Genomic DNA, 13640 nt, shown 5'->3' with positions numbered 1-13640 from the left:
TTAAGACCAGTTTCTAGTCATTGATTTGTACCATGATCTGCTACCTCAGAAGATCCTGAAAGGCACTCAGCATTTTCTCCATGTAATGCCTCTAGAATCGAGTCACTGCTCAATTCCTGAACAACTCAAATAATTCAAATTGCTCTGTAAGTGCCTAGGCCTCGTTTATCATGCCCAATATTGACAGAGGTAATCCACACACTCTCCAGATGAGCAAAATAAATCAATCAAATCTTCATTAAGCCACTTGAAGGAGCAGCTCTGCCTGGCTGCAACATCCAGTCCAATAAAAAAGTGGTGAGTTGTTTTTTTTATTCCTTTAAAGGACCAACTCAGGTTCACTAAAATATTTTATTGCACATGACAAGCAGCATCTGTGTAACAAGGTTATTTTAGTATGTAACTAAAAAAAAAGAATGTTATTTCACTGTATATAGGTAATTCCAAATGAAAATACAAGTTATTTATTTAAAGACATAAGGACAGGCACATACAGCAATATTTATAAACATCTAAGCAGACCAGCCTCAATACACCAGCACAGATGTTCAAACATCCAACACATCTTGGAAGAGTTTTCCAGTCCAAGGATGGGAACTAAAACAATCACTTTCTCACAGTAAACATAAATGTGTGACAACTTTATTTTGCCCCCTGAGCCAGCCCTGACAAACCCCAGTCCTTCACACTGAGCAACAAGCCACATTTTTTCCAGGTTAGAGCAAAGAAGAGTTCTTTACTAAAGAAGGATATTCCAAAAGCTTCATTGTTTTAAAGTTTAATTCCCTCTTCAACCACAGAAGATGGTGCAAGACCCAGGCTGCAGAAATTATGTAAGATGGTACATTGAAAATAAACAACAAACCTCAAGCAACACATAAACTGTGTCACAAAGCACAGATGCATCACCAAGCCATCTCAGTACACTTTAATATCATGCATTTCATCAGCATGTGCATTTCCAATTCAACCTAACTGAAGAAAAATTAATAAAAGTGGTCAGACTTGCAATGACTAGTGAATTACACAAACAGGCACAGCAAAGACAGAAACATTAAATTCTGGCTGTTTTGAGGTGCTCAAAGCACCAAGTCCTTCAGGGGTGCACAACCTGCCATCATCACCTACTGGAGTCAATAATCCCTCCAGGACTGCATGATGTTGGCCATGACAAATACACTCTGCTCCCTTCCAAGCAGGCCAGGAACAAGCTAATATTTCATTTAGCAAGGTTCATGAAAGTATTTTTAATTTCTCTTACTTGCTGCCTTTCCTTTCAGGTCTTTAGTTTATCTTTCCTGCTTGTCTTCTAGAAAAATTCCTGGTGTATCTTTGACTCAGTGATTGCTTCATCTCTCCTCCCTTTTCCCACACAACCACTCCACACTGACCATGCTGCAATCTGCCACTTCCCTATCCGTTTTGGTTCTTCTTTCCTTCTTCCAAGATTTCCCTATTTGAGCCCAGGATGCTGGGGGGCTCTGTGAGGCTCTGCCACTGGTGGCTGCAGCTGGAGCCCGACCAAAGCCATCACCAAGGGTGGGACATGGGGCCAGGGCTGAGGCTTTAACTTCATTAAACTGCTCTCACCACCCCAGCTCTCCCCAGGTTCAAGGTTTTACAGTGTTTGTTCACACAACTTCTGTAAATCCCACAAAAAGGTGCTCTTCCAAGCTTCTGCACCAAAACTGTTCATATTTCATGGACAACAGATGTGTGGGTGCAGGGATAGGGGCAGAGAAGAGGAGACAAAATATGAAGGGGGAAGATGGTGCTGTGACTTAAAGAGTAGTTTTTTCCAGCTGTATTTCAAAATGGGATGCGGGAGTATAAATGCTCAATTTGTTTTTTTTTGCTTGGCTGGCTGGACTCTCAGTCTTGCCAGAGCCAAGAACTGGAACTGTTTTTGCAGTTTACAAAAAAGAGTGAAGAAAGCATTTGGGAATACTGCCACTTAAAACCTGAAGTAATCTACCACTCCTAAGCTCCTGTAAGAAGGCTGTACATTAAGGTTAGACATGGAAAATGTACAGCTCTGCCAGCAGGAAAATAAAAAGCAGGTAAACAACTTAACACAATGGTCCTGTAAAAATTTACCAAGAATTCAATTGTTCATGCAATGATTAATCATCTTCTTTTATATTTCATCAGAGTCATGCACATTAAAAACAGCAACACAAGGCACATTTTACAACGGTTATAAAATATAACAGAAAACAAAAATCTACTTGAGCATGTCTGCAACAAATCCATAAAGATAAGAGATTGTCTTGGCAGTTATAAAAAGAATAAATATATTTACACACATATAAAAATCTGCCGTAATAAGAACACGGCCCATTTCTACTGACAGAGAAATGAAAAGCAACTGCAGTCCCTCCATCCTCACAAGAAGAATAGAATTGATCCCATTCTCAATGCTTCAACTGTTTCTCAAAGGCAGCTACTAAGAGGCTAAAAACCAAGGGGTGCCTCTGCCTTTACTTACATGCAGTCACCTGAAGCAATGGTCAGGGACCTTTGCTGAGAAGTCTCACCAAGCCATAACCTGCTGTATCCTCAAACCTGCCACGCACCCTGCACACATCAGAGCAGGACAAGTGGTCTGGATTTTAAAGGAGAACAGATTCCCTAAATCCATAAGGCACATACCTCTCATTCAGTGCTCAGGAAGCAGCAGAGCAGAGGCTGTGGAGATTCACCTCACTGTCTGTGTCTTGTCTCTAACACAGCACATCTGATCCTAAACCTCATACCTCTCACTACCTCTGTCACATGAACCCAAACGCCCTCTTTAACAGCAGAGCACCAAAAAAAACAGTGATTATGTTTTCTGGAAGGCATGGAAAAGCACTAGGCAAGTACCACACCCCCACTGTTTCCAAAGGGCTCCTTTTCCAATTTGAGCATTCTGCATTCTTCGAGCAGCTATTTTCACACATAGAAGATAACCACACTTGAGACACTTTCTCTCCTAATTTCAGTCTTATGAGCTTAAATATCACAGTTTTCTGCCTTCCTGGACAACACTTTCAGCAACCAGAATTAAAAAATATGTTCTATTTCTTTCTAGGCCTTCTCAGAAGAAAAAGCCCCAAAACCCTGCTGCATCCCGAAGGCAGAACATTCTCATCTGTACAACTGCTTGTGACTGTTACCGGGAGACTTCCCTAATATACATATTCAATCAATTAACTTGTTTCAATGTCACCATTTTTTCCCCCTTTAGCTCAGCCAGGAGAGGCGACAAACATCCTAAGGTGTTTCATTATGTGACTTATTATCTCAAATGTATCTCACAGCAAGCAGGAGGAGCACTATCAAATTCAGTTTCATTTTTCACAGCATAATCCTTGCCTGAGAGCTGACTGGGAGTTTTCCTGTCACAAACTGACCGCTCGTGGCTCGGAGCAGATACTCAAGTCCAGCACACCAACAGCATTTTCACCATGCCTTTCTTTCATGCCAACATAGCTGTTACATTTCAGTGAGCCCAATTTTATTTTGTAAGGCTTCTTTCAATCATGCCAGACCCCAGCAGACAAAGCCTCAACAGTTCAGAGCTCCAGCCATTCCCTAAAATTCACTGTCAGGTAGCTCCCCTCAATAGCCACACTGTGTGGCACAGTCAGCACTTACCACGTCCATTCCAATTTCCTTTCGAGGTTTGAGGATTCTGTAATTTATTGTTTCACAAAAGACAATTATTGCATTTAATGTTTTAGAACAATTCAACAACGTGTTCATAAAAAAAAAAATCTAAGATTTCCAGTAAGAAAACTTTAGATTTGTGTCTTTCCCTAACAAGACAGAGAAAGCTTGGGAACTGACATGCATCTGACCTTGACTTCCAGCAGAGCAGCATTTCTTCCAAATACAATGTTTTTAACAACCAGGTTGAGAATGATGGTGATGAGAGACCTGGCTGGGTTAAGGAGACCCTGATGGCTAGGTGGAGGGGGATGAGAAGGAATGACAGATACAACATCGAGGATCTGGATGAGTCTCAACAATTTATGGCTTGAATAACAAGAGATTTGAATATTTAACTAAATTTCTACCTGCCTGATCATTTAAACTACTTGCACTTGGGATGAGAAAGGAATACAGTCTGGGTCACTCATTCCTCAAAACTCAAATATGTTGATATGAACCTCACCTTTTGAAATCCTTGATTTCTAGAAAATTCATTGGAATCATCATCACTGCCCTCTCTGGTTGACAGACCCACAGTCACTCAGGTTGGAAGGGCCATCAGGTCTGCCTGCAGTCCAGCCCTCCACCTCCTCTCAAAGGGCACACGCTCTAGCCCCCAGTCTCCTGAGCAGCCCTTCACTGAACTCATTCCAGCTCCTCCATGACCTTCCCAGTGATGGATAGGAAGCTGAACAGTCTGCAGCTGGCTGTATTGTCTTTTAACCCTTTTTGAAAAATGGGTTTAACACTTGCCTTCTCTTGCTTTCCTGTGGCTGGGATTTTAAGAGACAGCTCCTTATATCTCCCCCAGTCCATTCTAGTGAGACTTCAGCAACTAAGTACCCTTTCAAAAATGAAACTTGTTATACCAACAAATCACGAAACAAATGAAAAAAAAAAAAAAATCAGTTCTCTTCTAACCTCTACTGCAATACTACCTGTATTCCTGACTCAGCTCCTGACACCAGCTCCACCAGCAGACACACAAACCAGGATGGGGAAAATGCACATATCCACATCCTTTATATCACCACTAAGGTGTGATAACAACTACCTCCTGATACAGGAAAAGCCACCTGTTCTCTCCCTGTCCTCCTCACCTCCATGAAAAGAGTAGTAAAAGCTGAGATCCTTCCTTGGTCACACCAAGTTTAGTCCCCAGCCTCTCCTTCCACTTTTGTATTTTGTATCATGATGTCATAACCTCAAGGTTCTCTCTGCTGTACTTGTCCAAGGTGTCTCCACCATCTATCTCTCTTTTGCTGTGCTCATAGTGACAACACAACCTGTGTTAAAAATCTAGAAAAACCTGAGATATTGGTTTATTTCAGAAATAAATTGGTGAGTTTAGGGATTATTCTACCTCATCATAAAAATAAATCACAGATTACTTGAATGTTTCCCTGTCAATTACAAAGTAGTATATGAGAGCTGGCCCTGCACCTGGCACTAAGGTTTCTATAAAGAAGCAAATATGAAAAATATCCAGATAAGAAACTAGTCTCTAATCTTTTCCCAGGGGCCAGAGGGGAATAAAGCCAAGGTAACCCCAAAATGCGTGGCAGAAGCAGCCCAACAAGAGTGCTCACTCTGGTTTGCTCTTACAAGCATCAGATGGCAAATGATGGATTGCCTTCTCCTTCCTCTGCCCCTCTCCAAAACCATTCTTCCTCTTAATTGTTTCCCAAGGTATCTTCACTATTTTGACACAGTTGCCAGATCTGCTATTGTGAATAAGTCAAAATCCCACCCAGCAGCATCTACAAGACACACATGGCTACTGTCCCAGTGCACTTAGCTACCAGGCTAACCCTCTTACAGACCAGAAGGCTTCAGTAAATTTATTTACCATAAGAAGAGACACCCAGACAGAAGGAAGAAGAGCCAATCTGCATATGGGCTGGGAGACACCACACTGGGAACATCAGCTTCTCGTTCACAAGATCATCCTGATGAAGATTAAATACTTTAAGGTTCTTGGAGCACATTAACATTAACAGAAGCGAGACTGCCTTCTCATCCTATCACAAACACACACATCGTGCCTCTCGCCCAAATTTAACAGCTGACAGAACATTTAAATTCAGAATGACCCCTTTAAAAGGAATCATCTGAGAGTCTGGTAATTAACAGTGGGCACTTGCTTAAACCAGCATGAAATGCACAGTCTGTACCAAGCCAGTGTCTGCTTGTGCCTGCCTTGAGATGGCTCCTACAGCTTCTCTTATGGCTGTACCACCCTCACTGCCCACCTGGAAAGGGATTCAGCACATAACACACGAGGACACAAATTATCTTGACAAACAAACTTTAGCTGTGACATTCCCTGGCCAGAGACCTCTTAGTGAGCATATTGCCAATATGGGTGGTTCAGGTTTTGAAGTGCTCAGGTCCCCACAATGACAGTGTCAGTGATGAGAACTCAAGCTCAGTTCTGGCTCAGGAGCTCCATTCAGCTACATGAGTTCTTCTATGAAAATTCCCACCTTAACAGAGCTTTAACAGAACCACAGAACAGCCTATTCTGGGAAGACTGAAATATATAAATACGTACTTGAAGTAATATTATGAAACAAGGAAAAAAAAAACTAAGCAACATTACTATGAAACAGGCAAGTCTGGGGTCGGTCTCCTCTGTGATGTATAAAAGCTGCAGGAAGTACATATTCCATTCTTTTTAATGCCACTTTTCCTTCCCTATTTCTGATACCAAATTTAACTGTCTTCTGCTTGGCAACTCAAATTCAGCTGTGCAAGGACATACAACCCAAAACAAACCAAGCATACACAAGGAAGCAACAGCAGACCGGCACTTCAAACTAACGATTTTTGTATATTTATGTCTAAAAAAGCTGTAACTTTAACTGTAATTGACAATACAAAAAAAACCCCAATTCCCTCATGAATCTTTTACTTTAAAGCACTGATTTCAGTGAGATGAGGCTGTTTTGAACCATTCTCATTAATACTTTCCTTTAGGGACTTTATGAACTTAGGAAAAAACTTCACAGCTATTCCAAACCAGACTCATACTCAGTTCTTACTCAACCCAAACCACTTGGTAATTTCCCTATCTCTTTTCTCCATGAGGTGACACTGTACAGGAGATGACACAGAAGTGATGTCATCAGCAGCACTCACTAACCCAGCTGCTGAAGAAGTGACAAAGTGGCAAAGTTGGACACAGCAAGAGAGCAGCTCGTGCTCTCCTGGTGACACATGCACAGACAGGGGCTGCAATCCAATTCTTATTTTTATAAATAAAAATATTTTATTTTTATAAATAAATTAATCTAATACTTTAATCTAAATCCATTTTACTTCACACTCTGCAGCAGAAGGTCTCCAACTCTGATTCCTGTCTCTGCTGTGTCCAACTGCAGCAGGAAAATGACTGGGAGATTGGGAGAAGAGTCATCCAGTCACTACTTTTCCCAATGCTGTCTTCCCAAGGAATCTCTTGCAGCACTAAAGGTGACCCACAGGGAAGTGGGGGATTATTTTACAGCCTTACAGATGTATAAACAAAAATACATCCACACACAAACTGCAAACCAAAGATACTGTATTTATCCAGTGTCATGAATAGGATCCTTATTTCTCAATTGTGGCAAATAAGAAAGCAGGAGAGGAAGAGTACATTAAGAGATTTAGGTTATGAGTTATAATTATCACTGCTAATAGAAGAGGCAGTTTTATTTTAATTCACACTTATGATTCTGCAAAATACTTAATAGTATTTATTGAAGCATCTTTATTAAAGAGTTTTCCAAATAAACAGTTTAGGTTCTCTCTGCATCTCAGACATCTGAGAAGACAGATGGAAAACATCACATATGTTAAAAGGAAGATTTACAAAGCAAAAATTCTTGAAAGTGTAAACCAAATTAGGGTGGAAGTGTCAGATTTCTAAGTTATCCCTCATGTTACTTCACTGTCTAAGAACAAACTCCAGAATTTTTCAAATTGGGTTTTTCAACTACCCTCTCCATCCTGATTTCACATTAACCTGCAGTATCATGTTAACAGGGTGAGGGATTTTTTTTCATGTTCTTCTCTCTTAGCAGGTAGCAACAGTAAATAAAATATCTAATAAAGAGAAACACTAAGAATATGTGAGGGTTCTAATGTGAAGCTGCAGGTATAATAAAAAAGCACAGCATGTTGCTGTAGAAATAATTAATGGCACGGGATGATGACACCAAGCAATGTCCAGCCAAAACAGAAAGTGAATAATCCGCAGCAGAAAACTGGGAATCATTTCACAAGCTGCCCAGAGATCTCTGGAGGATTATAGCAAAGACACAGCCTCTACTCCTGCCTTCTGCTGGCAGGGCTTCTCCAGGAGCTCTATGCCACAGCACAAGACAGCATTTTCTCCAGTTAGTCAACTAACTGGAGAAGCAGTAAGTTTGAAGTCCCCAGTACATGCACAATTATCAAAGTATTTTAATATTAAAGAATATTACCAAGAAACAAATGAATGGGCAAAATTGTAGGAGTGTGGACTGTCACATATGATCAGGCTACAGATCATCTCCTCAACTTTTCATCCCACACAAACATGAGCATCAAACTCCCTGGAAAATCCTGTAAAAGCCCACAGCCATTGAGAGAGTACACAATACCTTGCTATCAGCAATGCCTCAGGAACTGGTGAGAATTAGCTGTGCTAGACTCTATAAATGAGCCCATTTCTAATCTCACAAATCTCCTGTCCCAGATCACAAACGCTGGCATCGAGTTATGCAGGTCAGTCACTTCAGGTGAAAAAAACCCAGTTTATTTAGATCAAACTTTAAGCTCAAAGTAAACATCTTGCTTGGCATCATCCTCTCCTATCCACCACCCCCATGGTTCCACCAGTCTTAAACAATATAACTATGAAGTATTCCACAAGAAACAATACAGCCATGAAATATCCCACCTCATTTTCCCCATCCCAGATAGTCAGGGCACAAGTATCACAAAACAAACAAACAACAAAAACAAACAAAACCAACCAAACAAAAAGGACATTCCCATGGAATAATTACAACTATACACACTCCTTCACCTCCAGCTTTTCAAAAAATGAATTTCTTCCCTAAATTTTCTGCCGATAAATGAAAGCATGTTCACTTAATGAAATTATCCTTTTCCTTGTTCCAGGGAGAGAATAAGGAAGCGTGTGTGGAACTGTGAATCTTACTTCAACAGCACACATGACACTCAAGTTTTGCAGGTATCATACAAAACAAGAGCAGACCGATTACACAGGCTTCCATGAAGCTTTGCAGCCACAGGGGAATGAATCCTTTAAAACATCCATACTAATGCTTTCACGTGCCCAAATAAAATCTGGGTTTAGATCACCGAGACGTCACTCCGTCTGAAGTCTCTGCTAAGAATGTGAACACAAGCTTAGAAAACCGTGCTGTCTTTCCTTAAGCTACTTTGCTTTTGTCCACCTCTTTTCAAACTAAAACCTAACTAAATCCACTGCAATACACCTATCTGGTTTTTGGCAGGAGAGCAGGATCAAATCAGGCTGTGCATTGACACGAACTCCCTTCTGCGAAGTTCTGTGGCTGGCTGGGAGTCAGCCAGAGATCTACTTATCTCAGCACGTAGGGAGGCACGTGCAGCAGGGACAGCCCTTCCCCGGTGTGAAATCTGGGCCCTGGATGCCAACACATGGGCTGGGAAGAAAACAGAAGTTACCAGGGAGCTTGGCCCACAGCTTTTGCAGCAGCAGCAGCCACGCGGCTCAACCTGTGCAGGATCAGAAGTTACAGAGGAAAAAACAATCAAAAAATCAACAAAACCCCCTACACAAGGAAGTGTGAAATGAAAACCTAGCTCTAATGGACTTGGGAAGCTGCTCATCTCACCTTCTTCCCAACTTCACCTACTTTAGGAATTTGTTAACTCCTGATGCCCTCAGGGACACCCTCTGCTCTGGCCCAGATTTATGCTGTGCTGTCCCTGGAACTGGTGCAGCACCACAGCACCAGCAGAAGCTGCAGGGAACACAATGAACGCAGACAGAAGCATGACTTTAGCAAAACCCAGACCCTCACTGAGCTACCTGCAGAAGGGACCACAGTCCAGAGGCCCCTGAACACCTCCAGCTGTGCTGCTGCTCCATTCAGGCACGTTTTTCTCAACCAGCCCGAGACCAGCTCGAGAACGCCACCAGGTCTCTGCATATTCTGCTGAAGGACTAATGCCAGTAATGTACAAAACAATCACAATGCTCAGCACTGAAATAACACACTGCCATAAGCAAAGTTAATGTAATTCTACTTTTTATAGGAGTCCCTTATTTACTCTGTGTTGCTGGATGAGAACATCTCACAACAGCCACAGAGGAGACAAATGTTTAGGTATGAAAACACCTGTGTATCCAATAAAGCAGTAATTAGACAAAAGCCCTACTCCTACCTGGCTAGACAAGGAAAAATCTTTCCCACGGACATTTTACCACAGAAGTCAGCTCGTTCAATATGGCACAGCAATAGCAAGCAAAGTTACCAGCCAGGAGTCTTAACCTTCCTTATTGATACAAAGAGCAGCGGGGCAACTGCAAAATGGGACTACAGGGAAACTTAACGATGGTCACAGCACCCATTTCTGTTATCCTTTCATCTCTGTGCCCTTCTGCAAGATCAGACAGTGGATTTAGCTGCCTAGGTGCAACAGAAAAGGCTGTATTTTCAGAAGGTAAGCAGACCAATTTCGACGACACAAACTTTGCCCCGGTAAGCTGAGGAGCTATTTTTGTCAGAAAGATTAAAGGCAGCTAAAACTTACCCCGACAAAAGGAGTTGCTTAACATCACCGCATCAAAGAATCAACAGAAATATAAACAAGGAGGAGAGCAGTTGCTTTCTGCCCAGTGTTCAGGCCTGCCATCAGAGCCTCGGGTGTAAGCATTTGCAGGCTTGAGCCGAACTGTTGAGCCAGGCCCAACACGGCAGCTGTGAAAGCACGTCCCCTTTATGGCAGCCACAGCACCCTCCAGAGCGGGGCTGCCACTGTCATTACAATTCTGTTCAACAGAACAGAATTCTGTTCAACTCGCTGCTCATCCAGGACAAAAGTCTCAGACCCATCTCCCCAGGCTCTCCCGAACACAAAGGCCACTTCCCAGGTTGCAACAGAACTTTCCCAGTTAAACCGCAGCACCAGGGAGCAGCCTGGTCTAGTTCCAGGAGCAGGCGTTTGACAGCAATCACTACTCAAACTCTGTATAGCCTGCCACAATGCACAGAAAACTTCAGCAATCCTTCAGCAAGCAGCATTAACTGCTGGCAACAAACCTAGAAATGCTTTTCGTAAAAACAACCCTCTCTTTAAGCGCACAAACATAACCCGCACCCTTGGCAGACAGGTACTTTTGCCTATGGAACACCAGGACGATGACAGAACTCCAAGGACACACTTGTCCAGAATACAAGTTGGTGTTTGCCATCCCAGTGCCTCCCAGCCCTCTGAGCTCCACAGAACTTTCTGCAGATGCTGGAGTTCACACATCCAGCACCATACAGAGCTCCCCGAGACACACGAGAACTTGCTGAACAGGACGCAATTAAGACTGAAGCATTCCAGAACAGCCCAAGTGAACTTCAAAAAAGAAGAAAGAAAAAAAAAAAAAAACACAAACCAAGACACTGGCTCCCAGAAGAGTCTAAAATGTCTCGCTGAAGAATCAAAGAACTGTAAACTGTATTTGTCCTAAGTTACAAAGAGCATTTCGCAGCAACTTGTGTATCAGCCTTCCATATATTCCAGTGCTTCCACATAAAAGGGATTAACACGGCTCATTCACAAGATCTCAGAACACCTCACTCTGACAATTCTTGTTCGATACTGTTTCTTTCTTGCTGATTTCATTTATTTGCAGGCTGAGAAGCAAAGGTTTCCATTAAAAACCCTTAATCTGTAAACTGTTGCCAAATGTAGATTGGGCAAGACAAAAAAACCCACAGAATTTATCAACTCAATTATAGTAATATTTTTTTTTTCAGTCTATGAAAACACAGCAGGCATAGCATGATTAACTTATCACTATCCCTTCCACAAGATTCATTAATCTCTGAAAGCAAAAATTCAAGTCCAACAGACTTCGTGTTCTTCTGAAACCACTCTTTCAGGGATTGGAAGAGTTGGAACATCGGGAGAGGCCGGACAAGGCACACATGCTCTTGTGCACACACGTGTATATTTACAACGAGCACATGCTGGCTGGAAACGAGACATTTTGATGCGTTTTACTATCTACAAACCCATCAAAATTGAAGAAAAAGGCACTCGAGAAACACTGCACAGCACAGACAATTCGCAGTGACCACCAGGCTGCCGAGCATTTCGGCATACGAGCAACCCCACAACTTCAATTATCTGGAAATTGTCTGGGGTTTAAAGGAAAAATGCTTGCAACAGTTTAAGCCAAATGCCTTAAATGCCTCGGTCACAGGTTGGGAGGTAAAAAAAAAAAGCACGAAGCATTAACTGGAGGGTAGAACTAGATGGTCTTCAAGGTACTTTCCAACCCAAATCATTCCATGACTAAAAAGCTACTAAGGAGTTTTTATTCCGTAGTGTGTCTCACACAGGGGCGCAGTGAAAAAGCCTGTATAGCGCTATTAGTTGTGGGTAATCTGTGGGGTTTAAGGAGTAGATAGAAACCTCAACTACCCTTACAAGAGGGTAGATTTAGATTCGGTGTCAGGGAGAAATTCCTTCCTTTGACGGTAGTGAGGCCCTGGGACAGGGTGCCCAGAGAAGCTGCGGCTGCCCCATCCCTGGAAGCGTCCAAGGCCAGGCTGGACGGAGCTTGGAGCAACCTGGGTAGTGGAAGGTGCTCTCCTTGGCAGAGATGGAACAAGACAGGCTTTAAGGTCCCTTCCAACCCGAACCGTTCTGTGACTGTACAACAAGCAGGATGGTCGGTGCTGCCCATGCCTTGCCCTTCTACTTCCCTACCCGCACCCCACTCACCTGTGCACCCCCATCACCCAAACCGAGACACTAAAAATGAAGATGATGAAGGAAAAGAAGGGAAACCCAACTCAAATAAACGCCTCTTTCTAACCGCAGTTTATAGCCGGGACGGTACTCGGCGTACGGGTCCCGCCCGGTAACTTCGACTGCAGGAGGCCCAACCCATCCCCGCCAGGAACCGCGGCAGGGCGGGCGGTCCCCCCAGGCCCCCCCTCCGGCGGGGCGGTAGGGGCGGGGGGGGGTTGGGGGGGGAGAGAACCGCCGTAGAGCCCCGCCCGAGCCACCCCCGCGGCCTTACCTGTGCTATCGCTGGCGGAGAAGCCCGGCGAGTTGAGCTTGGCTCGCTTGGGGTTGGGCGGCCCGTCGAGTAAGTTCTCCGCCATGGTGGCCGAAGCGGCGGAGCCGGTGATCGTTGCCGGGGGGTGCTCGGGGGGGGCCGAGCTCGCTGTCCCCGCTCCTCCGCCGCACGGGAACCCAACAGCGCCGCTCAGTGCCCGGCCGGCCGCCCCCGCTCCCCCATGCCGGGCCGCCGCAGGCCGCAGGGAGGAGGGCTCGGGGCGGGGAGCGAAGGGCCCAGCGCCCCCTCCCTGCCGGCCGCGCTCCTCCCGGGCGCTCCCCCCGCCGCGGTGCCCGGATGGCGGCTCAGGCCGTCACTCGGGGCGCATTCCGCCCCCCCACACGCTCCCCTCGCCTCGCCCCGTCCCCTCCCCTCCGCGGCGGCGGCTTCGCCCCGGCCCCCGCCCGCCGCCCGCCCGCGGCCGAGGTAGGGGAGGGAGGAGGGGGGGGGGGGGGGGGGGGGAGGAAAAGAGAAGGGAGCGGGGGGGGGGGAACAAAAATTAAAAAAAAGGAAAAAATATCACCAAAAAGCGGAAAAACGCGCCGACCCCCCAAAAACGCCCCAAAACAATGAGCGCGGCGCGGCGGCGGCGGCGGCTCCCGGTGGCGGCGGCGGCGGT

At 44.6% G+C, this 13640-nt stretch overlaps 1 protein-coding gene across 8 annotated transcripts in view; it reads right to left on the bottom strand.

The window, feature by feature from the left end:
- The window catches only part of CREBBP (CREB binding protein), a 96055-nt gene extending 82677 nt beyond the window's left edge, over positions 1-13378 (bottom strand). For all 8 annotated transcript variants that reach the window (XM_062503785.1, XM_062503786.1, XM_062503791.1 and 5 more), the window contains exon 1: positions 12983-13378. In XM_062503785.1, the coding sequence (XP_062359769.1) occupies positions 12983-13067 (85 nt within the window). In that variant the 5' untranslated portion in view covers positions 13068-13378. The remainder of the gene's footprint in view (positions 1-12982) is intronic.
- Between the last annotated feature and the right edge of the window lie 262 nt (positions 13379-13640).

This window comes from Cinclus cinclus, chromosome 16 (genome assembly GCF_963662255.1).
Source record: "Cinclus cinclus chromosome 16, bCinCin1.1, whole genome shotgun sequence".
NCBI lineage: Eukaryota > Metazoa > Chordata > Aves > Passeriformes > Cinclidae > Cinclus > Cinclus cinclus.
The sequence above is the reverse complement of the archived record's forward strand: the minus strand, read 5'-3'. Positions and strand labels throughout refer to the sequence as shown.